Source organism: Hipposideros armiger, unplaced genomic scaffold (assembly GCF_001890085.2).
Source record: "Hipposideros armiger isolate ML-2016 unplaced genomic scaffold, ASM189008v1 scaffold_3, whole genome shotgun sequence".
In the NCBI taxonomy this organism is placed as follows: Eukaryota; Metazoa; Chordata; class Mammalia; order Chiroptera; family Hipposideridae; genus Hipposideros; species Hipposideros armiger.
The window spans coordinates 4,006,497-4,031,935 of NW_017731353.1; the positions used below are offsets into that span (position 1 = coordinate 4,006,497).

At 51.8% G+C, this 25,439-nt stretch overlaps 1 protein-coding gene across 2 annotated transcripts in view; it reads left to right on the plus strand.

Annotated features, from left to right (window-relative positions):
* NCS1 (neuronal calcium sensor 1) overlaps positions 1-20,711 on the plus strand; it is a 41,574-nt gene extending 20,863 nt beyond the window's left edge. The window contains exons 1-7 of one of the 2 annotated variants that reach the window (XM_019638368.1): positions 3,266-3,384; positions 3,690-3,828; positions 5,133-5,211; positions 6,295-6,383; positions 6,725-6,802; positions 8,685-8,801; positions 16,289-20,711. In XM_019638368.1, the coding sequence (XP_019493913.1) occupies positions 3,281-3,384; positions 3,690-3,828; positions 5,133-5,211; positions 6,295-6,383; positions 6,725-6,802; positions 8,685-8,783 (588 nt within the window). In that variant the 5' untranslated portion in view covers positions 3,266-3,280 and the 3' untranslated portion in view covers positions 8,784-8,801; positions 16,289-20,711. Of the gene's footprint in view, positions 1-3,265; positions 3,385-3,689; positions 3,829-5,132; positions 5,212-6,294; positions 6,384-6,724; positions 6,803-8,684; positions 8,802-16,288 lie in introns of those variants that run through there. The other variant, XM_019638371.1, reaches the window with a different exon arrangement.
* Positions 20,712-25,439: the final 4,728 nt, after the last annotated feature.

Sequence of the window (25,439 nt, forward strand, 5' to 3'; positions counted from 1 at the left end):
GAGGGAGGGGCCGGCGGGAGGAGCGGGAGGAGGTCCGGGCCTGTTGGAACCTGAGGCCAGGCCGGGGTGGGGATGGAGTCACATCTCCTGGGGGAGAAATTTCTGGGCGTGAACTTCATGATGAGGCAGTAGTTCTCTCAGGTGCCCGAAATAGGGTGTGTGCCTGGCGTGGGGTGTCCTGACTCAGCCAGCCAGTGGGGGATGGGCTCCACTTCATCATCGAACTGCTGGAGACATGAAATCCTGGCCTCGGAGGAGCTGTGATGGCTTGCAGGGCAAATTAGGGGCTCAGAGGCACTGGGGTGTCTGGGACGGCTTAGACCTCCCCCCTCTGCTTCAGCAAGGCAGGGTGCCCCCCACCTTCTGATGATGAACAGTGGGAGACAACGCCAGGGCAGTGCAGCCAGCCTAGCTCCTGGAGGGCCGGCAAGGAGGGGGGAGCCTGGGAGGCCGGAGCCCTGCGTCTGAGCCTGTTTCTGCAGCTAGCTTGCTGTGTGGCCTTGGGCCAGTCTCTTTCCCTCTCTGAGACCCCAGTTCCCCATCAGTCCATGGAGAGGGAGAGCCCACCAGTGGTTCTCTACCCATCTGCAGGGAGCTCTCCGTTCTGGCCAGGGTCCCCGGGCTCAGGAAGAAGACGTAGCACACCTTACTCTCTGTCCCTGCCTGGAAGTTTGTCTCTTCATTCATTCACTCATTCATTCATTCATTCATTCATCTCACTGGACAAACATTAGCCTCTGTTATATGCCAGACCCGACGCCAGACACTGGGGCGCCACGGTGTCAGGGAGCTCACGTTTAGGTGGAGGACTCAGCCTAGAGGCAAACTCATACGGCGTGGTCCGTGCTGTGCTGGGGACGCGCAGGGGAGTGGGAGTGGAGGGGCCACATGCGCTCTGGGCGGCCTGGGACGGCCTCCTGGAGGAAGCGACGTCTAAGCTGGGACACGGAGGATGAGTGGACGAGCCCCATAAAGAGGAGATGTGTTTTGCAGGCAGAGGCACCTGCGGTACAAGGTCTGGAGGTTAGACATGGCATGGCACGTTCTAGAAAGTGTGGCTGGTTGTGAAATACGGGGGGCGGTTGTCAAGAGGAGGGTGGGCCAACCCCTAATGGGCATTGCTCAGTGGGGGTGGGCTTCCTGGAGCCCCTGCTAATGGCACTGGGTTCCCACAGTGACGGTGGCAGCCACTGCAGGGGTAACCAGACAGGCCTCCCCCCAAAAGCTCCCCCCCCCCCCGGGGCTGCCTCCTTGAACCTGCCCGCCCCCACGAGTGCTGCAGGGCCCCCACTGCTAGCCCGCAGCAGCTGCTTACAGAGCTGGCGGCTCCCGCTGATGCTGAGTGCACGACTTCCCCTCCCAAGAGATGGCCCCGGGGAGCCACCCACAGGGACCGTCCAGGAGAGGCCTTTGGGCGCTTTTGTTTCCTCTTTAATCTTTTAGAATCACTCAATAACACATTCATTGCGGAGAAATGAGCTCTGGGGAGCACAGAGGAGGTAATGGCCCTTATCCTGGTATCCAGAGTCATATGGTGATCGTGGAGTGTGGCCCCCACAGGGATTCATGAAACCCTGGTGCCAGGCATGGCCCGTCCTCCTGCCCAGCGAATCATTCTGGTCTGGGGTCCTGGGGTCATGGACCAGGTCTGTCTCCAAAACCCTTCTTCCCCTGGCCCAGGTGTGAAGATTTGAGCCCTAGGCACGCAGCTGGGAAGAAGGCTTTAAGGGCAGCGACCTGGAGGGGGCCAGTCCCTTCCCAGTTCCTGCTGTGAGAGGGGCACCTGCCCTGTGCCTCGGTGCCTTGGTGTGTGAATTGGGATCACCGAACCCACTGCACAGGGCTAAGGTGGCGATTGCATGAGGAACCAGCCACAAAGGCTTAGCTCAGTGCCTGGATGGGGCTCTTGTCAGTTGGCTGTTACAGAGGTCCAGGCAGAGAGTCACATCAGGCAGTGACTCTGGTTACTGAGCTGGGACCTGCCTCCCTGGGCCTCTGACCCCTTGAGGTGCCTGGGGTGGGGGGAGGGTGAGGAGGGGCACATAGGCCTAGCTTCTCTCATGACCTCATGTTTGCTGTGGGCACTGTCAGGACAGCGGTGTGACCATTTCAACTGGACCCCAAGAAGGAAGCCCCAAACCCCGCTCCACCTTCTCAGCTCTCTTCCCGGCATCTCCCTCACCCTGGCACCCCTCGTCCCTAAGGAACAGCTGACATGTTAGCAAGGGTCTTGTCTTGTTGGCTTTTTGGTACCTGATTTCCATCATTTAGGCTGCAGGATCCCTGAGGTTCCTTCCTGTGGGGCCCTGCGTGTCCCTTTGGGCCCTCATGCATCCAGCACCCGTCCCAGGCTTCTAGATTGTTCTCTAATTGGTGGAGAACTGTGGCTTCTCCATACCTTCCTCTATCCGTGGGCTTCAGCCGTGGCACCACCAGCAACTTTAAGCACAGTACTCCCAGAATCCTCTCCTCGCACACTAGAGGGGAGAGTCTTCGTGTGGGTCTCACAGCAGAGGACGGTGGGACAGGTGTGACGTGAAAGTCTTCAGCAATCCAGTGTCTCTGAGCATCTGGGCTCTTCATCTTCGATCCCCACCTCAGCTCTTGTCCGGGCTGCGGGGACTTGCAAAACTTCCCTCTCTGAGCCTCAGTTTTCTCATCCTTAGAATGGGCTTCGTTGCACTGCCTAGCTCATAGGGCTGTTAGGTATTATTCCAGTAGAGTGAGGTCTGCGAAGCTCCCAGCACAGAGTGGCCCAGGGAGGTGACAGCTGTCACTGGTAACAGCTGATCCTTCTCTCTGGCTTCCTTTGTGCTGGGGGTCGTCCTCAGAGGAATGGACGTCGCAGTTGGAAATGCTAAGCTACGCACAGGAGCCAACTTGTAAATTGGTTTAAAACAACACACTTGAGTTCCTAACACCAAAGATCCTGCTATTGATCATTCTTTATCTCCATCCTGTGCCAAGTACACTATGTGTAGCATCTCACTCGATCCCGACTAGTGATAACTGTCCCTCTTTATAAATGAGGAGACTGAGACTCAGAGAGGTGAGGCCACTTGTCCGAGGTTGCACAGCTAGGAAATGACAGAGCCAGGATTTGAGCTGCAAAGCCACGCTGCCGTCAGCCGGGTAGCTGGAGGGTCCCAGTGCTGGACACTGGGAATACAGGGTGGCCAAGTCCATTTGGAACGAGCCAGGGTCCCCTCCAAGTTCACTGCACTGCTCCAGTGTCTGTTTACACAGTTCCCAGGAACAGAGGCATATTGGGGGTGCAGGCATGTGGGAGGAGCCAGCTGCCAGCCCCATATGGTGGCTCAGTGGAGAAGGTGGGGGAGGCGACAGTGCTTTGTGCGAGAGTGCAGCTTTGAGGACATTGTTGGGGTGAGTTTTGTTTTAGCCCCTCGATGTGGAGCCTGGAGCCAAGTGGCCAGGTGCTCTGTGCACAGCGTCTGGGTTAATTCTCATGCGACTCTTACCGCTTGCATCGATGAGGCTCAGAGAGGTCCGGTCACCTGTCCCAGGTCCCACAGCTAGTGAGAGGCAGACGTGGGATGGACCCATGACCCCCGTGTGGCACTATCTCTTTGGACAGCGGTTCACAGCCTTCAGGGGGCTGGGCAGGGAGCTCCTGGCCGGTGGGTACTGTTGGCATCTCTTACCCTCCGTCACCTGGTCTGCCACCTCAGGTACAAAGGCTTCATCAAGGACTGCCCCAGCGGGCAGCTGGATGCGGCCGGCTTCCAGAAGATCTACAAGCAGTTCTTCCCATTTGGAGACCCCACCAAGTTCGCCACATTCGTTTTCAACGTCTTTGATGAAAACAAGGTAAGCTGGAGATTGGCAAGGCCTGCGCCAGCCCAGAGTCCCTCCCTCCTGCAGCATCCTGCTCAGCTCCTGCGGGCACCTGCAGCGTCTCCACACCCACTCTTTCCTGCTGATGTTCCCTCCTGGAGAAGGAACACACACACACGTGTGCACACTCACACGCACACATGTACAGACATGCAAATGCATGCACACGTATACCAGGCACATGCACACAATGCACGCATAGATACACACATACACAAACACACATGTACTCACAGTGCACACGAATGCACGTGTGTGTATGCAATGCACATGCACACACAAGCATGACACATGCACTACACACATGTTTATGCACACATATATGCTTTGCCCTTTTTCTTATAAGCATCAAATGCAAATTATGTTATAACGGGATTTATAATCGTAACTGGCATTTACTGAACGTTTACTGCGTGCTAAGCCCTCTATGTGGGTTACTTTTAGTGAGGCCTTACTACCACCTGTGGGGCATGTCCTTTTAATAGCCCTGTTTTGCAGACGAGGAAACGAGGTTCTGAGAATCGGACAATACGGGATCTTTGGGGCCTGGCTTCTTTCACTGAGCATTATGTTATCAAGGCTTATCCGTGTCGTAACGCGTGTCCCCTGGCGATGGCCACGCTGACAGTTGGCATATGGGCGTCCACAGTCCTCCAGACTCTGTCCCACGCCAGCATTTTCCTGGCTCCCTTGTGTTCATGGTGGATTGACTGTGACTTGTCTCCACACTCCCTGCTCTTGGGCACCCCGGTTGTTTCTGTTCTGTCATGGCCTGGCTCTCTCCCCAGGTGCCCCCAGGCTGACAGTCCCACTGCCTGGCCCTGGGGAGAGCTCTGCCTTCTCCGGGCCTTCGTTTCCTTGTTTGCAAAACAAATAGGGTTAAACAGTCTAGAGCCTGCGCTCTTCAGAGCCCCTGAGCCTGTGGTTCTAGGCGAAGGGCGAAGGGGGTTTCTAGGCAGCCCTGGCCCAGAGGGTGCGTGTGTGCTGGCGGTGCCTCCTGACTCTGCCATCAGATGGAGCACAGTCTTCCTTGAGCCGAGCCTCACCCCTTCTCCCGCCTCTCCTGGCCGACCTGTTCCATTTCTAATCCTGCTCCCTTCCCCCGTCCCCTTCCTTGTCCTATCCCTCATCCCTTCACTGCCCTCTCCCGCCTCCACTTGGGTGTCTGTCTGCCCTGGTAACTGCCTGCTGCTGCCCATCACCACCTGCCCAAGATTTGGCCTGACCAGGTGGCCCGGCGCTGATGGAGGCCCCCCCACCCCTCTCTCTCCTGCCAGGACGGGAGGATTGAGTTCTCTGAGTTCATCCAGGCGCTGTCGGTGACCTCGAGGGGAACCCTGGACGAGAAGCTGCGGTGTAAGTCCTGCCCTCTGGGCTCTATCGGGCAGCCGCTGGGTGTCTCCAGGCCAGAGGGAGGCCAAAGAACTGGGCCAGGCCATCTGTCCAGGGCTGAGAGAGTGGCACGGACGTTCTGTCTGCCTTTCCAGGTCAGAGGAGGGCTCCTGGAGGCGGCCGTGCAGGAGGAACACAGCTTACCCAGGTGGGGTAGACAGATGGGGCAGGCGCAAAGGGGACATCCAGCAGGTGTGGCCATGGGGCCACTGGCAGTGCAGCCTGGAGTTAAAGGACCATATCCAGTGCTGGACCCAGTTTTGGTGACTGACCTCATTCATTCACGTGTTCACTCGCTCACCCAATAGATATTGACCAAAATGGCCACATGTCAGTGCTGGCAGGAGGTCAGGAGCCCTCGGGGGAATCAGATAGGTACCTGCTCTCATAGCTGTCTAGCACGGGGACATTTTTTAAAATCCCATGAAACTGCAACTGAGACAGGAAGAGGGAGGTGTGAGCTGACAGGAGAGGGGCTGACCCTGTAGTGAGTCAGGAGAGAGCTGGCCGGAGTAGGAAGGCGGGAAGAGGGCTCCGGGCAGGGGAACGGCATGTGCGAGGCCCTGAGGCGGGAGGGACAGGGAAAGCTACAGAGAGGGGAGGCCGTGCAGGCCGGTGCGTGCACGAAAGGGAAGCTGGAGAGAAGATGGAAACAGCTGGTCAGAGCTCAGATTTTCTAAGTTAACCATAGGGATACAACGTAACTGTGGAAGGGGAGTGGGCTAAGAGGGGCAGAGGCTGGAGTGTGGGCAGGAGCGGGCAGTATTCGAATTCCTCCTGGGCCCAAATCCTCCCTCAATGCCATCCTCTGAGGCCTCAGCTCTCGCCAATGCCTTCTCCTTTTTACTTTTAGTTTTTGTTTTTTTCCATAACCCTAGTTGAAATGGTGTGTCCATCCGTGTGTCTGTGTGTGTGCGCGCCCATCCCTGTCTGTCCCCGTGTACATATCTGTTCTGAGTGCATATTGAGGTACCGAGGCAGGAGGTGAGTGGCAGTGCCTCCCTGCCCTGGACCCGGGCTCACTTCACCCTGGCTGGTTGATTACAGGGGCCTTCAAGCTCTATGACTTGGATAACGATGGCTACATCACCAGGAATGAGATGCTGGATATTGTGGACGCCATTTACCAGATGGTGGTGAGAGGCCTGCCTGGGTCCTGTGGGGTAGAGGGTGGCAGGAGGCCTGGCTGGGAGGAACCACCCCTGTGCAGCCGCTCTCCTGCCTGGGGTGAGAGTTGGCTAGGTGAGGGTCACTGCCTGGGGTCACTCTGCACATTTCCATCTTGGGAGGCAGGTGGGGGCTGGGGTGGTAGTGGGGCTGGGGTGGGTGGAATGTTCCAGAACAGAGTGGCACGGATGGTGAGGCACTGGGGGGGAGAGGCGGTCCTCATCTGGAGCCATCCCAGGCCTGGGGGACAAATTTTGGGCCCAGAGCCCAAAGCCAGGAGCCCAGCCCCCATCTTGTCTGTCCCTGGCAGGGGAACACAGTGGAGCTCCCCGAGGAGGAGAACACCCCCGAGAAGAGGGTGGACCGGATCTTTGCCATGATGGACAAGGTGAGACTGGGGTGAGGCCGGGACGTGACCAGCGAGGTGAGGGGTGGGGGCCAGGCCCTGGGTCCCAGCAGGCGGGGAGAGGAGACCCCTCCAATAGGTGCCACTGACCACCTATGAGCCTGGCTCAGGCAGGCGGCACAGCCTGGTGAGATGTCCATTGGTCCAGTCGGCAGCCGTCCCCATCAGACATCCAGAGTTTTAAGTAAATTTGCCCAACACTTTTATCAACTAAAATTCTTATTTTTCGCCATGGACTCTTCTGGCATTATTCTCAGAATAGTGGTTTTAAGTGCATCAGATAAATCCATAGGATGACAAAGGAAGCTAATTATTTTGGAATACAGCTATCAAAATGTTTTTTCAAAAGAATCTGTGGCATAGTATTATGGGAGCCTCTTTATGAGCACATTAAAGAAGATCAACACGGGGTCTAACCACCGCGTGTTTTCCAAACATTGACCTGCGGATGTGATGTCTGCGGCAGCTGTGATGTGTTAGGAAAGTGCCCGGGGTCCCCACGGTTGACAAGGTCACGGGCACTGCTGGCTCTGTTGGGGATCGTCACCTAGTTCATCAGAAGGAAAAGCTCAATTTCAGTTACAGGTTAGTGAAAAGGAAGACCCCATTTTGCCGCAAGCTCACAGACCTGCTGAATTCTACACAGACCCAAGGTTAAGAAATCCTTTATATCAAACTTTTTTTTTTAACCTGAAATAACTGTTTTAAATAAAAGAATACAAATTACAGTGACATCGGGCTGAGTATTACATTCTAGCTGGATAGAGGCACTGACCCTGAAAACTTTGAGCCTGAGGCTGTACTTTAATTAAAAAAGGGAGATGTCAGAGGGGCAGTAATGACATGTGGGCTCAGCCTGCGCTGGTCTCTAGGCAAAAACCAGATGTGTCCACAGAGTGTGGAGCCCGGGCCTCACTTCCCCACAGGGTGGTTCGATGTAATTTAATGCCAAGGCCGTTCACTCCTTATTTTGTGTCTCCTGATACATACCTTCCTTATTTTGGGAAACCAATCCCATCCTAGAGTCTGACTGGGTGTGAATTCTGGCTTCCCCAGTCACCAGTCTTGGGACTAAGTGGGTGTCCGAGCCTCAGTTTCCTCATCAGTAAAATGGGGATAAGAGCAGCCCCTCTTCTTAGAGCGTCTGTGAGGATCCTAGCAGCTCAGCACGTGCACCTCGCATGGGGGCGCATGGTGGCCAAGCCAGGAGGACGGCCTGCTGTGCTGGTTGGGCCCTTCGTCATACTTTACCCCTGGGTGAGGGAGGTGGGTGGGTGGTCCCCAAGACCTTTTTCTTTGGCCCTCACAGGTATCTGGCCCAGACCACCCTTCCCCCAAGAGACCCAATAAAATCCCTTTGCGTGAGCTCCGCCCACCTCCTCCCAGGTCTCCGGGGTCCAGTGTAGACTGCTCCAGGAGCCATGTGGATGCCCTTCCAAAAGTGACCCCAGAGAAATGCATTAGGCTCTTAGTCCTTGGGATTAACCATTATTGAGGAGATTAACAGCAGTGGTAACGATAACTCCAGATTTATGGGGCGCCTCCAGGTTGTCAAGCACTTCACACAGCTTGAGCTCATAGAGTGCTGACCCCGGCGCCCTGAGGAAGCCATGCAAATTATCTCCTGTCCCCAGATGAGGAAATGGTCACAGAGAGGTGGGCCACATGCCCAGGTCACCCAGCCAGGAAGTGCCCGGTCCATCTGATGCTCGATTCTTCTCACCTCGTGAGCTGCATTGCCTCCCTCCTGACCTAACTGTGGAAGCTCTCTTGGGACCAGTCCTGGGCCAGGGTCCAGGCCAGAGGCCCCTGTCCTAGGAGGCTGGTTGTCCCTCCACCTTCAGCCACCTCTCTCTGCTTACAGAACGCTGATGGGAAGCTGACACTGCAGGAGTTCCAGGAGGGGTCCAAGGCAGACCCCTCCATTGTGCAGGCGCTGTCCCTCTACGATGGGCTGGTATAGTCCAGGCCCAGAGCTGGGGTGAGTCAAGAGGGACTTGGGGTCTGGGGTGGGGGGATGGAGGAAACCCAGCCACAGGACACTAGGGTTGGCAGATAAGTACCTGTCCAACTTGGAGTCTGCCCGGTGAGGGCATAGCTGTTGGGGGGAGAGCTAGGAGGCAAGGCTTTCAAATCAGCCAGATTTGTCATTTTGTCATTTTGGTATACCCAGATTCAGCCTGAGAGTTTGCTTGAATAGAAGTTTCCCTGGATTGAAAACAGTTAAAAAACAAAACAAAACAAAAAACATCAGTTCTCAGCCAACACCGGGGGCCTGGGAAAGCAGGCCAAAGACCTGAGCTCCTGGCTCCCTGGGTCAAGAAACCTGTGGTTTCTTTCGTTCTTTTTTTTTTTCTTTTTAAATTTTATTGAGGAACAGCCATGGTCATTGGTTACACATTGCTTTCATGCTGCAATGGCATAGTTGACTCTTTTAGGGAGGGCACAGCTCACAGTGGCCCATGCGGGGATCGAACCAGCAACCTTGGTGTTATCAGCACCACGCTCTAACCAACTAAGCTAACTGGTCACTTCTGTGGTTTCTTTTTTTATTCAGCCGGATTTGCTGTATGTGCAGAATGGTAGCATACCCCCGGAGGCCTCTGCTACTGGTGGAGATCTGTCTTCCTTTTCTCTTCCTCGTCCTCTCCTATTCCTATTCTGCCTCTTCCCTGTTACTGTCCTCTGGGTTGGCTGCGAGGGAAAGGAGTGAATGACCCCCACCCCAAGGTCCTGTCCAGCCATAAGCACTCTTGTGCATGTCTTCTGGTGGACAGATGGTGCATTCTGCTGTTATTCACCTAAGAGGAGAATTACTGTGACATAGGATATGTGTCCATTCAGCTTTAGTAGAAATGAGCAAAAAGCTGCCGAAGCGCTTGGACCATTTCATACTCCCACTAGGGGTGCACGAGAGTTCCAGTCACTCCAGGTCCTTGTCAACACTGGATAGTCTCTATTTTTTAAATTTTAGCCATTTTGGTAGGTATGTCGTGATCCCATGTTGTCATTTTAAGTTGCATTTCTCTAATGAGCTCGGAAGCTGGGCACCTGTCCTATATGCAGCGTCCGCTTGAATGTCTCCTTTAGAGAAGTGCTATATCAGTTATCTATTGCTGCAGCCTGTGAGACCTTGAAACAGCAGCTGAAAAAAACAAACATCAGGGCTCAGCTCAGCTGGGTGCCTTAGCTCTAGGTCTCTCATAAGGCTGCAGTCAAACTGTCACTAGGGTGATCAACCATCCCAGTTTGCCCAGGACACTCCCAGATTTAGTGCTGGAAGTCCCCTGTCCCAGGAAACCCCTCAGTCTCAGGTAAACTGGGATAATCATCAGCTGTTGGCAAGGGCTGCAGTTTCACGTGAAGGCTTAGCTGGGGGTACCCACTTCCATGCTCACTCATTTGATTTGGTAGCTTCGATCCCTTGCCACGTGGGCCTGTTCATGGGGCTGCCTGACAACATGGCTGGTGGCTTTCCTCAGGGTGGGCTTTCCAGGACAGGGAGAGAGAACCCAAAATGAAGGCCGCAATCTTTTTATAACCTAATCTTGGAGGTGATGCCCATCACTTCTTTTTCAAGACTGTCTTGACTACTTTAAGCTATCTGCATTTTAATATAAATTTTAGAGTCAACTTGTAAATTTTTACACACATACACATGCTGGGATTTTGATTGGGAATGAATTTTGAATCTACAGTTTAATTTGGGGGAGAATTGGCATCTTTATGATGTTGAGTGTTGCAATCCATGAAAATGGTACAGGTCTTATAATTTTTTTCTCTATAACATTGTATTGCTTTCAGCCAAAAGGTCTTTCACATCTTTTGATAGATTTATTTCTATGTATTCGATATATATATTTTAAATTGGGGCATTGGGGAAGGGGAACAGTGTTGGGGAATTAGGGAGGGGGACCAGCCAAGTTGTTGTTCTTCAATCTTAGTTGTGGAGGGCGCCAGTTGCCACCTGGCTGCCTGTCGGCAGCTCGTGGCCAAACTGGCAGCCTTGTTGTTAAGAGCGCATGCTCTATCCACTGAGCCATCCAGGTGGCAGCTCAGCTCAAGCTGCCAGAGTTGAGCCTTAGTTGCGGGCGGGCATAGCCCACCATCGAACAGGCAGTCTTGTTGTTAGGAGCACGTGCTCTCACCAGCTGAGCCATCTTGCCACCTGTTGTCAGCTCATGGCAGCCCAGCTCTGGTGTAGCGTCACTGGCCCATGTGGGAATCGAACCGGCAGCCCTGTTGCTCAGAGCTCGCACTCTTAAGCTAATTCTTAACCAACTGAGCCACTCGGCCGGCCCCTGTATTTGATATTTTTTATGGTATTATAAATAGTAGTTTTAAATTTATATTTTCCATTTATTTCTGGCTTATAGAAATTCTGTTGGTTTTTGTTTATTGATTATGTATATTCATGATCCTGCTAAATTCATTTATTAAATCTCAGCGTCTGCTTTAGATTCTTTTGGGTTGTCTACATTTGATTTCTTCCTTTCGTATCCTTCTGCCATTTGTTTCTTGTTCCTGGTTCCTTCCACGGGCTGGGCCTCTCCAGTGCAATGTCACATAAGAGTAGTGAAGGTGAACATTCTTGAATATTTCACTTTTGATCTCAGGGAAAGCTTTCAATAATTTACCATTAGCTAGGATGTTTGTAATAGGTGTTTGTATGTAGATTTTATCAGATTTAGAAAGTTTCCTTTTCTAGTTTGCTAGGAGTTATTTGTTTTAAAAAATCATGAATGGTGTTGAATTTCATCAATTTTTTCCTACATCTGTCAAGATGCTCATGTGATTTTTCTCCCCTTTTTGTTGATAATGTTTTGAATTACACTGATTTTTGAATGCAAAGCCACCCTTGCATTCCTACAGTAAACTTCACTTAGTCACGATGCGTTATCCTTTTTATGTATCATCAGATTTGATTTGCTGATATTTTATTTAGGAGGCCTACACTGTTTTGAAACTTCTGTTATTATTTTACACAATGAATCCTTTTTCATTGAAAGGACATTAGAAAATATGTCTAAAAAAGAAAACCTCGATAAAAAGTTTATTTTTAAGAAACCTTTATATATAATGCAACTATAACCCGAGAACATTTGTGCCCAGAGTGATTAAAAAAGAATTGAACAACTACAAAAACTTAACCCTCAGTAACTAGGTCACATAGGAACATATAATCAAATCAATTTGTAAAGGAACGATCACAAGTATTTCTATAATCTTGGAAACACTCAGTATGTAGCTCTGAGTCCCACAAAGCATACTGGTCCACTGTCTAATTTTTCAGAGTGCCTTTTTGTGAATTACCACCAGTAGTCTCATTGGCAACTGTCCTATGGCACACCGCTTTCTTTCCTCCAGGCCATGGAAAAAAGTGGTACAAACATGGGTTCTTGATGTGTCCCTCCAAGTCATACAGTGTAAATAATTTACTTAAAGTGTGGAATTATTTTTGAATCACCTTATTTGTTTTTTCTCACAGTTTTCTGTCTGTATATATATATATATTTTTTCCTTTTTTTTTTTCTCAGCAACCATGAGCTCATAACCATATATTATTGGCTGGTTTTAGTTTTTTTTTTTGTTTTTTTTTATCAACTTATAGGAAACATTTGTTTTTTCTTGTGGAAACTCAACATTAAGAAAAGATATTTTTAGCTTGTGTTACCCTCGCTGGCTTAAAGTTCACAGTTTGTTGGGCCCACGTTAGCTTTCTTTACCACGATTTGTGAAGACATATATCTTACCCTTACCAGCAACATGTCAACGGAGAAGGTGTACCTTTATTTCCGCGACAAGCTTTTCAGAGTGACAAGACCCACCTTCCCCAAAATTGCCCTCCTCTTTTCCTAAGCCGTTTTCTAGAGCTTACTAGGTAGTAATTATATCCAATTTGCGTTCTATCATTTTTGTGATTTATTTGCCTTCCCAGATTCCTCAGATAAATTACTGTTATAGAATTCACTGAATTATTCAGGAACTGAGATCGTATTTTCTACATCGGTAAATGTTGTTTGAGACCACCGTTTTTAGTAGTGCAAAGGATTCCGTTAGGAGGACTGGGCCATAATTTAACCAGTCCTCAGGTTGTTTAAAATTTGGGGGTGGGTTAAAAAATTTTTTATTATGGAGACATTCACACTTAATAATAGAGAGCATACCGTAACACTGTGTACCCATCACCCAGCTTCAGAGTCACCAATTCACAGCCAATTTTGTACCATCTCTACCCTCCCACACACACCCCCACAGTGGGTTATTCTGAAGCAAATTCAAGACATCATATCATTTCATACATAAATATTTCAAAATGTATTTCTAAAAGAACAATTCTTTAAAAAGTTCATTAGATCTACAAAACCAATATTAATTCCTTAATATTGTCCAACCTTCTGTTGGTAAATTCCAGTTTCCTGTTAGCTCCCAATTTTTTTTTTCACTTTGTTTATTGGAATCAGAATCTGAATAAAATCTACATATTGCATTCGGTTGATAGGTCTGTTAAGTTTATTTTAATCTATAAAATTTTCCCTTCCTGTTTTTTTTCTTGCTCCTTGCCCAGAAACACACCCTGTAGAGTCTCCATGGCAGCAGGTTTGCTGATTGTGCCCTGTGGCGGTGTTTACATCCTGGAAAGGGGCAGTTACACCTACAGGCCTGCTGGGCATTCAGTGTGACCCGCTGTCTGGCGATGTCAGCAGCCAATGATGGGCACCTCTGCAATTCATTCATTCATTCATTCATTCATTCACAGATGGTGCAAAATGCTGCCATGCCTTCTTCATCGTTAGTGGGATCATTCCTGCAAAGGCAAACTTCCCTGTATCAACTATTTGGTTACCCTGAGTCCTAGTTTTTCATAGGAAGGGCAGGGTAGATCCTTGATTCTTTCTCTTTATTTACCAGTTTTCAAAACGAGTTGGATTTCTAACATCCTTTAGAAGTGACTAATGGAGCTTGAGAAAAAAAGTGTATATATATGTATATATGTACACATTTATATATATATACAATTGTGTGTGTGTGTGTGTGTGTGTGTGTATAAATAATTATGAATTTCTGGATTTAAATGCATCAATGAGTTTCATCATGTTTGTGGTTTTAACCAGCAGATAGATACAGTACTGCAAATTCCAAGGGTTCACAGATTGCTGCAGAAGGCAACGAATGTGATTAAAACCTCAGCCAAGCCTCCTGGGGTTGGCACGGGGACCCGGAAGCCTGGAGGACACAGGCCCCCCCTCGGGGGGCTTTGGCCTCTCTCTCCCGTTGCACCTGCAGCATGATGGCTGCCCCGACCCTGGTCCCGCGGGGCCTCCTGACTCCTGCAGGGCCACCTCCACACAGTTTCTGATTGGCCCAGATGACGTTTTCAGGTCATGTCACACACAGCAGGAAAATGGCCCCCTTTGGGTCAAACACTGACACCTGTCTGAAGGGTGGGGGCAGGACATTTGATTTAACACGGGTGTGGAGCAGGTTACAGGATGGTTCTGTGGGTGGCGCAGACGTGACTGTCCCTATGCTGCTGCTTTTTAAAAATTTACTGAGGTGAAATTCACAGAACATCACAGTAACCATTTCAATGAACAATTCAGTGGCATTTCGTACATTCACAATGTTGTGTAACCACTGCCTCGATCTAGTTCTAAAATATTTGCATCACTCCAAAATAAAACTCCGTACTCATTAAGCAGTTTTTCCCCATCCCCCGCCCCACCCTGCTCCCCACGCCCCTGGCAAATGCTAATCTGCCTCTTCTGTGCATTTGATATAAATGGAATCATATAATACATGGCCTTGTGTCTGGCCCTTTTCACTCAGCACAATGTCCTCAAGGTTCTTCCATGTTGTTGCATGTGTCGGTATGTCATCCCTTTTTTTTGGCTGAAGAGTAGTCCATTGTGTGGATGGACCGCATGTTGTTTATCCATCGTCCATTGGTGGCCATCCGGGTTGTTCCTCCTTTGTGGCTGTTGTGAATAGCACTGCTGTGAGCATGGGTGCGCGTGGGTTTGTTGGAGTCCCTATTTTCAATTCTTTTGGGTCGATACCCAGGGATGGAATTGCTGGGTTATATGGTAACTCTTAAGTTTAAGTTTGAGGAACTGCTCAACTCTGTTCCACAGCAGCCGCCCCAGTTTAAATTCCCAGCAGAAATGGACAAGGGTTCTAATTTCTCTACACCCTTGCCAAAACTTGTTCTTGTCCAGTTTTTTGGTGATAGCCATCCTAGTGGGGGTGGTGTCTCATTGTGGTTTTGATTTGTACTCCTGATGGCTAATGATGTTGGCGTCTTCTTGGCTATTTACACCTCGTTTTTCATGGTCGCAAACTGTTTCATTTTATGACTGTGTCTTCCTTTATCTAACCAGGCCCCTGAGTGTGGACACTGAGTTTGCTCCCTCCCTTTTTAATCTTGCTGTTACAGTTGATACCATAGGAAACATCTTATTTATTTATTTATTTATTTTAACTTTATTGGGGAACAGTGTGTTTTTTCCAGGACCCATCAGCTCCAAGTCAAGTTGTTGCCCTTCAATCTTAGTTGTGGAGGGCACAGCTTGGCTCCAAGTCCAGTCGTCCTTTTCTTTTTTAAAGATTTTTATTGGGGAATTGGGGGGATGGGAACAGTCCTGGGGAATTAGGGAAGGGGAACAGACAAGTTGCTGTCGTTTTCGTTCTTCAGTCTAGTTGTGGAGGACGTTGCTTCACTGGCCCAAGTTGGCACCATCATTGCGCTCTTCCCAGGTGAGGCAGATCAGTCGCCAGCTTCTGGACGGCCACTCACTGCGGCTGCTGGCCGCTCACGCTGGCTGCTGGCTACACACGGTAGCCCATGGCAACCCACTGCAACAGGGGCTGCAGCCTACGCCGTCGCCGGTGACTCACGGCAGCCCAGCTCCAGGTTGAGCTGTTGTTCAGCATCTTAGCTGTTGAGGGCAGTGTCACTGGCCCTCATATGTGGGATCCGAACCGGGGCCCTCTGGCGTTCCAAGCCAGTTCTTAACCATCGCGCCACTCGGCCGGCCCCAGTCGTCCTTTTCAATCTAGTTTCTGGTGGCACTGTCCATCATCCCATGCGGGAGTCGAACCGGCAACCTTGTTGCTAAGGGCACGCACTCTAACCAACTGAGCCATCCAGCTGCCCACCAGCAGCTCAGCTCAAGTCGTTGTCTTCAATCTAGTTGCAGAGGGCGCAGCTCATTGGCCCATGTGGGAATCGAACCGGCAACCCTGTTGCTCAGAGCACACGCTCTAACCAACTGAGCCACCCGGCCGCCCCCTATTTATTTCTTAAGGATAAATACAAAGCACCAAATGGGTGGGTTGGAGGGTGTGCGGTTTGAGGCTTCCTGACATGTCACACCACCTTGCCCTCTTGTTGACTCTCCCGCCAGCTCTGTGTGCATGTCCCTGGCAGCCAGCTCTGAACCTGCCTCACCTCCTTGTGTCTTCCAGATGCCTGGGAACTACTCACCTCCTCCCGTGCCATGAGGCCACCTCAGCCCCGACACCACCCTCCTGTGTCTACCCAGCCTCTCTCCGCATCCACACCCAGCCGGGCTGCCCTCCAAACGTGAGGCCCAGCCCTCCTCCCCCCTGCCCTGCACCCACCCGCTGCCTGAAGCCACTGGCTCCAATTGCCAACAACCTCTGCTGTCTGGACAACAACACCACGAAAAGGAAAAGGCTTCAGCCCTCTGCAAAAACCAAGGACTCCGCTGCTTTGCAGGCAGCCTGGGTCTCTCCTGCTCTCCTGCGTGTGTGCTTTTGTTTTTTATTTCAAACAGACATTGAAAAAGAAAAAAAAAACACAAAACTACCTTCTGTTTTAGAAGATTTGGACAGACAGATGGGGACAAGGCCTCGGGGACCTCAGAGAACTCTGCCAGAGGTCACGGAAGTCATGGCCTGATCGCGGGTGGGCTTGGGTGTCGGGGGGGCTGCCTGATTACGGTTAAATGTTGCCCCATCCTCAGGCAGCAAACCACTTGTGTGGCCGGGGGATTGATTATAATGATGATGAGTTTTGTGATAACAGTATTGTGCTTATTGTGGGGAAAGTGAGGGTTTTTCTTTTATACATATATAACTGATACCTTTTATTTATTGGTCGTTAACTGTTGCAGCTGCCTCTGTGTCCAAAGCTTCCAGGGATGTGGGGCCCACTGTTTACATGTGCAGCCCTCACCCACCTGCCCATGCGCTTGGGACGATGGCGGCCGGCAGTGGCCAAGAAGCCAAAAAACTTTTTTTTTCAGTTACTGTGCTTGATGTTTGGAAAGGGGTAAGGTGGGTTTCTTAACTGGCTAATGCACTGTTCCTTCCAGCCCAAATGTCTCCTTCTTAAATCCCTTTTCTCTGTTTCCTGTCCACACTTCCCTTGTCCTGTGTCCTCCTCTGGGTCCATAACATCTCTCCTGAGGACGCAAAGGGGACATCTTTTGGTTTCTCAGCTCGTGCTTTGGTAGTTGTAGCAGCATGGAGAACATAGAGGCTTGTCCTGGGCCTAGGAGCCAGGAAGGAGGTTGGGTACATAAGGAAAGAGTGGGGAGCTGGCCGAGGGGTGGGGGGTGGGAGGTGGGGAGGCGTCTTTGCAAGCAAGCGAGCAGAAGTCAAGGTCCCTTCTCCCTCCTTGGTGGGTTTTGAAAATCGACTCTTAGTATTCTCCCACCTGCTTGCCTGCCTTCCTGTCTGCCTTGTCCAGTAGCCACCAGCCTCCTCCCCTTCCCTGCACTCTCTTAGCCGAATGCTGGGAGGGAGGGGGAGAGAAAGGTACTGGCCACCTGGTTCAGGTAACGGCCGCTCCTTGGGACCGTGATCCACACGCGTTTGCAGGAAGCTTTTTGCTCTGCCTGCCCCATAGAAGGTGGCCCCAGAACTGCCACCAGGAAAGTCAGCCGACCATGGAACAGAGGCTAGGAGCCCAAGGCTGGCTGTGGCCCTGAGACTGTGGGCCAGCCCCTGCCCTCTCGGGGCCCCAGCTACCCCGTTGGCAGAGCCAGGATGCCTGGCTGTTTGATCTGGAAGGCCTCCTCCATGCTGACACTGTGTAATCCGGAGTCTGAGTTTCCTGCATTTTGTGATTCTGTGGTCTGTGGCTAAGTGTACCAGACCCCAGCAGACACGGGGGAGCGTCTGAATCACTATTTTGTCTCTTGGCACAAGTCTTCAGGGACATGGCAGCCACTGGTCATGGTGTGTGGGCTCAGATGACACATCTGTCCCTTCCTGTAGTACTTCCTGGTCCCTCCTGGACTTTTGAGCTATCTTTTTTGGCCCGGAACTAGTCCTCATCCAGAGAAAGCTTCTGGGGTGAGGAGCAGCCTCCCAGGCTGTGTAGGGCCAGGCGTGAGTCTAGAATTCCTGCTGCTTCTTTGCAAAGCCTATCACCGTTTGCTTACCCCACCCTAGTGCAGAAAAGCTGGGCCTTGGTTCCCGCTTTGAATTGTCCTTGGTCTCCACTTTGCACTTTCCCAGGAGGCCAGAGCTTGTCCTGCTAATTAGCCCTCAGGCAATAGACCCTCGGCCAGAGGATGCCCCCATGAGAGTGGCTCTGCCAGTGTGAGGCTGCGGGTCTATTCCTGTTGGCTAGAATGTTCAGCCCACCCCAAAACTTCGCCCTTCTTGCATTAACAGGCCCTTTGGCTGCACTGCGTCTCCACTGTAAGCCCCCAGATCCTTTGGGGATGGGAGCAGGAGTTCCATTTTCACAGGTGACTTTGAAGGCTGGGCTCTTTGACGCCCCTGCGGTCACCTTCCTGCTTAGGCCACTGGCCAGGGGGTCCAGGACTCACCACCAAATCCTTCACCTGGTTCTGACCTAGGACCCTAGGGAAGGAGATGAACTTGGCGATTGGAGTTTGCGGGGAGGAGAGTGGGGCCCTTCCCAGGTCGGATTGCCTTTCTGGCCTGAGCCTCGGTTGCATCTGTGGTCCAGTGGGAAGGACGCGGTTGTGCAGCCTGTCCTGGAGGCATCACGGGAAAGGGACTGTGGCTGAGCGTCATCCAGGAATCAGCATGTGGAGCCTTTCAGGTGACGCATCCATTCCTAGACAACTAGGGAGCATCAAAGCACCATCATTCCGCCTTCTAGGGAGGTGGTTTGGCCTTTTGGTTTGGAGCAATGGTTGCAGCTTTTGGCCTTAGTAGGTGATACCATGGACCCATGCCTCAGGCACACCTTGGGTCCATGCCCTGAACAGCTCAGAGCTGCCAGAAAGGCCACCCTTCTTCCTGGCAGCGGGCTGGACGCTGGCCATTTGTACCCCAGGTTGCCAGGCAGAGACAGCTCTGGCCCCTTCTCTCACCAGGCCTCTGGCTGTGGCGCCATTGGAACCCAGAGCAGCCTGGGGGTCCCACTTCCCGGCATCCTTTTCCACCAGAGGCCCAGCTCCGTGAGATGCTCCTCTCGGGACTCCGGAGCACCTGGAAGCCAGGCTCTTAGCCCCTCTGCCAATCCTCGCTCCCGGGGCCCGGGAGCAGGGTCCAGCCCCTGGGCAGCTGGCTGTAGCAGCCCTGGCCTCTTCTCACAGCAGTTTCTCCCCACTCTGTGTTGCTGGTACTTAGGAGAATGTCACGAGTTTGCAGTATTTAACCAGGCAACGTGTAGAGAGGAACATCAATGCAAACGTATGCATTCCTCTTCCCCTGAAATGCTTTTCAGTTTGACAGCCAACTTCCCAGACAATAGACACACTTGGATTTTCGGGGACATCATTTCTTTTCTCTGTGTGTATGGGGGGAAGAGATTGGGGTGTCTGGGTTCCCCCGCGAGAGGCAGCCTCTCCCTGGAGAAAGTCCCATGCCGGGGGTGGAGGGCTACCGTGTTCCCACCGCAGCTTCAGCTTTTAAGGGATCCAAGGGAATGTGGGAGCGCCCCCTGGTGGCACTGAGCAACAAAGGCATTTGGGGGACCCCCCCCCACCAAGAGGCCAAAGTGGTGATTCCAGAGGGCGGGAGGCTACAGGTGGGAGCACAGAGGGGCCCTGATCTCATCCGGGCCCTGGGCCTCCAGCCCCACGTTATTGCCAGCGTGTTTTCCAGATGTTTCTCATCTAGGTGTCCCCCAGGGAGAGCGAGTTGATTAGCATAAGAGCACTGTGATGAGAAGCATTGCCCCCCACTTTTTTTTAATATTTGCAGAATAAACCCAATGGTTGATTTTTGAATGAATAAAAGGCTTTTGTTGAATAAACAGCTGGTCCCATCTCTGTCTTGGCATCTAGGCTCAGGCTCTGCCTACTCCCTAGGACCGGGACAAGTGCAGAAGGCAGCTCCCCAGCCCGCACGCTGTACATGGTCATTTCCCCTATGTTTGCAGTGGCCCATGGCCCCAGGGAGGGCCACACACTCCTAGTCTGACTCAGAGACCAGCTTTCCTGGGACTCTGGGAAAGTCACTTCTGCTCGATGGGCGTCAGTTTCTCCATCCCTCAGGCGGAAGTGAGTCTGCTCAGCCCACCTCACAGGGGCGTCGTGGGGAGCAGACATGAGCACAATCAAAGCATGTCGCAGAGGTGAAAGGCTAGTGCAGGGGTCTGAACTGTCGTGGTGCCCCCACAGGGAGCCTCAACTTTGGAAAGGAATTTGGGTAACTCTTACCAGAAAAACAAAAACACAAAAAAAGGCAGTGCTTCCTGTCTGTGGTTGTTTTCTTTCTGTTTGCCTCCCCAGCCCCCTCTGAGCCTCTTTTTGGGGTGCTGTCCTGTCTGAACCTGCTGGTGTGTCTCTGGGAAGGGGCAGGCCCTTGCCCCGGTGGTGCGGCAGGCGCAGGGCGAGGCCCTGGGGCGGGCGGGCCACGTCGCATGCCCAGGCCTCCTCGTGCTCCTCTGTATGTCGTCCGTGTCACCAATTAAACACGCTTCCTGACTTGTCCTTGCCTCCCTTGTGTGGACCTGTTGCTTTGTCTGTTTCTGTTCTTTCTTCATTTCATTTTAGGTTTCTTCTTCCTCCTGTGACACCCTTTTTCTTGCTTTGGGTGTTGTCTGTCCAGTTTCCCCAAGAGGAGTAATGTGGAAAGTGAGCCTTCGGTATAATGATTTGACTAGAAAATTTGAAGGAGTGTTTCTGGGAGGCCAAGAGCGGAGCAGGGGGGAGCCCCCCACCCCATGTGCCACTCCCAGTATCTCCATTCCTGCCTGCTACGTACAGCTATTAGGGGTCCCTAAAGGGTTTCTCTAAAGGTTTAAAAATGCTTGAACACTATTGGTCTGGACCAGTGGTGCTTAGATTGAGGGTATCAGCATCGCCTGTAGGCTTGTTAAAACCCGGGCTGCCAGCCTCACCGCCAGAGCTGCTGATGCCGCTGGTCTGGGGACCACACTTTGAGGCCACCTGGGTGGCTGTTTGCACTGCAGGATGTCCAGGTGGGTCTGAAAGAGGAGTCCTATCTCTATTTGCCAGGGTCCAGGCTAACTATTCATTCACCTGGATGTGACTTGCACCCATGATACACCAGGCACTGGGGTCCCAGAGATTTGTCCCTCACCACATGGGGGGGGTGCGCTGGGAGAGAGGTGGGTAGGTGAGTAGGTCCTGTGGGAGCTCTCAGAAAGGTACCCATGATTCAGCAGTTGGTGTTGCTGCCCTCTGCCATGGTCCCCATCGGCCTGGAACCTGGGATCTTGGTGGGGCCTCCTCTGTCCCCTGTAATCAACTAACCAAGGCTTTGCCCAGTATGCAGCGGCCCTGCCCTGTGCTGAGTGTTTGCAGACAGCGGGGGACCTGGGGAGCCATGGTCCCTGCTTTCCAGAGCTTGCTGAAGAAACATTAATTCGGAGAACAAGAAAAGGCAATGTTACCTCAAGAGCGTAACTGCGGTTAGAAATATATTACTGCTCTTGACAGACACATGAACACGTAGGTTGATGAAATCAAACAGCCACCGTTAGAAAGAACCACCACCTACACACACAGGCCACGTTTCTGAGTTGGTTTTATGAAAGGCATTGTCAGACCAACACCACCATCTGTGAGACAAAGCAGGGGGAGCCCAACATAACTCCACTTCAGGGCTGAAACAGCCACCGAAAAGGGGGTGCAAAGATGGCCTCCCCTATGGCCATGCTGGGCACCCAGCTTCCTGCCCTGCTCTGGCAGGGTTGAGACACACAGAGACGAATCAAAAGCAATGTGGGAAGGCAGTGGGAGACAGTGGTTAGGGGCACAGCTTCCAGAATCAGACCTGGTTTCCAGCCAGGCTCCACCACCTGACACTGGGCATATGTTCTAACTGACAGTGTTTCCTGGTAAAATGTGCACCCCAATTGGAGGCAGGGAATGGTCCACGCCAGCCCCTGCCCCCCAACAACCTTGCCACCAGATGGAATGTTACAACAAAACAGGTTTCATTCCACAAAATGTCCAAATATTTACTAGCAAGCAGGTATAAAAGCAGTCATATGCCTGTACCTGTCCATCCAAGGAGTCGAGGGACCAGGGTCCCAGGGGCCCTGCCCCAGAGCATGGCGGCTCCAAAGGCCTCAGGCTGCAGACCCTGAGCTCCCTGGAATCTTTTTAGCCAACCATTTGTCTGCATCACCTCACACTTCTGTGAAAAGGATTTCACATTCTTTTGCTAATGAACAAGCTCTGTAGAGTAGATTTTAATAACTGTATCTATTTAAAATGCTAATGTGACCCCCTTTGGAGTACAGGTTCTGATAGCGGATTCCTGACTAGGATAATTCAAATACTAAGGGACTGTCTCTGAGATGGAGATTGGAGGTAATATACACGTACACACATTCCATTCCACGTAGCATTGAAAGTAAATGAGTGTGGGGGGCACCTCTCTCTGGGAAGACCAGGGTCTGGCTGAAAGGGCCCAGGTGAGGGTAGTTGGGTCAATGGCTCCAGCATATGGTGAGCTCACAGCAGGTGGTAGCAGTCCCTAGAGGTGGCTCAGTCTTTTCCAGGAAGCCTTGGGAGGTGTCTACAGGACAAGGTTCAGAGCCCCTGCTGTTGTGGGCACATGATGGTCCTAGTCTCTTGCTTTGGGTCAGGCTGAGGTCTGCACTCATCCGCCCTGACCCAGCCTGCCCTGAGCAGCTAACTGTGGAGTGAGGCCCCCGCCCATCGGGGCCGCCAGCTTTGTTGGGATGGCTCAGACTGGCTGCTGTTCCCTGGGTATGATAGGACGGGTGAACCCCCAGGATGGCCCAATTTATCCCCACTGCGAGGCTTCCACTCTGTCCCCCCTGCCCTTCTAAACCCCAAACTCACATCTGCATGTTGGAAAGTATCTCCCTAAATGTCATCATTCCCCAGACCTCTGCTCAGGGCATCGCCAGGCATAGAGAGGACGAGACGAGAAGCGTGGGTGCCGGGGATGGGGATGGGGGTGGGGAACACGATGTGGACCCCTGCCCTGCCATCCTCCTGCCCTGTCATCTTCCTACAGCTTGCCCTGTCCCTTGGACACATCCTATGGAATAGGGCCCCAGCTCACATCCAGGGATAGACACTTTATATCCTCCACGGTCCCTGGTCTGGAGGAGCCTGGTTAGGGCAGTGGCTTAGAAAGGGGCTTTGAAGGCCGCCCGAGTTCAGAAAATGTGAGCTCGCATAGATATGGTAGAGCCTTCTACTTGTCTCCATCTCTTTACCCCCTTTTAGCCATGCACAGGCCTGTACGAAATAAAGGACTACATTTCCCAGCCTCCCCTGTAGCTGAGCATGGCCATGTGACTCAGTTTTGACCAATGGGATGAGAGCAATGAGTACAATTTCCTTTCCTCTTACCCGTTGTTTGCGGCAGGACGGAGGACTCCAAGACAAACCTTCCTGGAACCTGCGTCCCTGACCTGTGGAGCCGCCACACCAGCCCTGGACCGTTTAAACTGGTACTGTTAGGAGGGAGAGAAACACCTCTGACTTGATTAAGCCGTCCTAGGTCTCTGTGTCAACAGTCAAATTATATTCTACTTAATATACTGAGTGGTCCACTGGGTCATTTTAAATAACCTGGTGCCACCTATAAATGTTTCACCTAAACTCTCAATGTTGGCCAAAGGGCTTTAGTAAAAACCTGTAGAGAGTGACGTGCCCCGCCCCCTGCCGGGTGGCCTCTTCTCACTCACACCTTCCTATCTCCCTCTTCCTTTCCCACTGTGCCTCTTCCCCGAGCTCAGGGGACTGGGGTCCCAGTGGGAAGGACTCCTGGGGGAGGGCTTCCTTTTGCTGAAGGAGTAAGGACCTAGAGGCTGGGGCAGAGGCCCCGGGTAAGCTGGGAGGCCCTGGGAGACAAGGCCACTGGGTTTTCCCTGGGAAACCACAGTGAGGGTCCCCGGCAGGCTGGCCTCACGTAGGACTCAGGAAGGACTTCGCCAGGGGCCTTGGGACGGGGGACCAGAACCCCCGCGGTCTCTTCAAACACCGGCCTCAGAAACTATGCCCACTCCCCAGAGACCTGAAGTAAACCGTCGCACAAACAGATCTTAGAGGTAACAAATGTGATGAAGAGTAAAACAGCATTGTTCAAGGAGTGGTAGGAAGGGCGGCGAAGAGTCACTTTGGTACCACTGTCATCTGACTGAGGGTGGGTCCTATTTTAGTCACTGGGCTCTTGGTTCCCCCAGAGGTGAGGCGAAGTCTTTGCGATATTGTGGGGGGTGGAGGGCCCACTTTAATTTTTAGGATTCTGAAGACCCAAATTAATATATGTGTCAAAAGGCCTTCTTGCTTCAGAAGGAGCAGGCTTGCACAATGTCAGACAGAGGCCGGAGATGGAGCCTGGGGGTGAAGGTGCAATGGGCCAGCCTGGGAGCAGAAGGGAGGGGTCCCCATCACTGGGAGGGAATCACAGTGAGGGAAAAATCCCCGGCCCACTCAGATTCAGAGCCTGCACCAGAGCCCACGCAGCAAATCAACTAACCCAACACTGGATGCCTTCTAAGTGATTTCTGGGCAACAGCCTAAAGCGAACCAGGGTCCTGCACCAGTTTCCGCAGGGATGAATGAGACTGGTATGTGAGCTGTCGGGGAGGAAAAATGTTCTCTTCTTGTTTCTGTGGTTGGTCTAAGAATTAAAGTGACATAACACAGATAACCAGGAGGAAAAAAAATTATGTATGAATGGAGTTACAATAAGAAATGAGAATCAAAAGGCGGCCAGATGATTGACTTATGTACCATCCTAATCTAAGGAAAGAGGGAGGGACTTGGGGCTTCTAAGTGGGGAGGAGGCCATGGCAGGGACGGGGAGTGGAGAAAATGGATGGGAAACAAAGGTGGCCTTGCTTTGTAGCTAAGTGTCTCAGGTGAAAGAAAAAAAAAGTTACCTCTGGTAGCAGCGGTCTTCCTGGTACGGGTATCCTTTTTAGTGGGAATTTTTTTTATAAGTGTAGATTTCCCTCCTACTCTGTTTTCAGAGCTTCTCCTACGTCTGCTGTTTCTCAAAAACAACCAGCTCAGAAAAATCACTATGGAAGAGGCATGTTTTGGGGCAGTATATTCAGCTCCCCTTCAATATGCTGGGTGGCCAGTCTTGGACTCCAGCCTTTAATGGACGTGCTGGTGGCTCGAGAAGCCGGACACACACCCAGAAAGTCAGGAACACCAGCCACAGGTGGGCAGTGCCAACCGAGTAACTCAGTACAGGGTGGTGG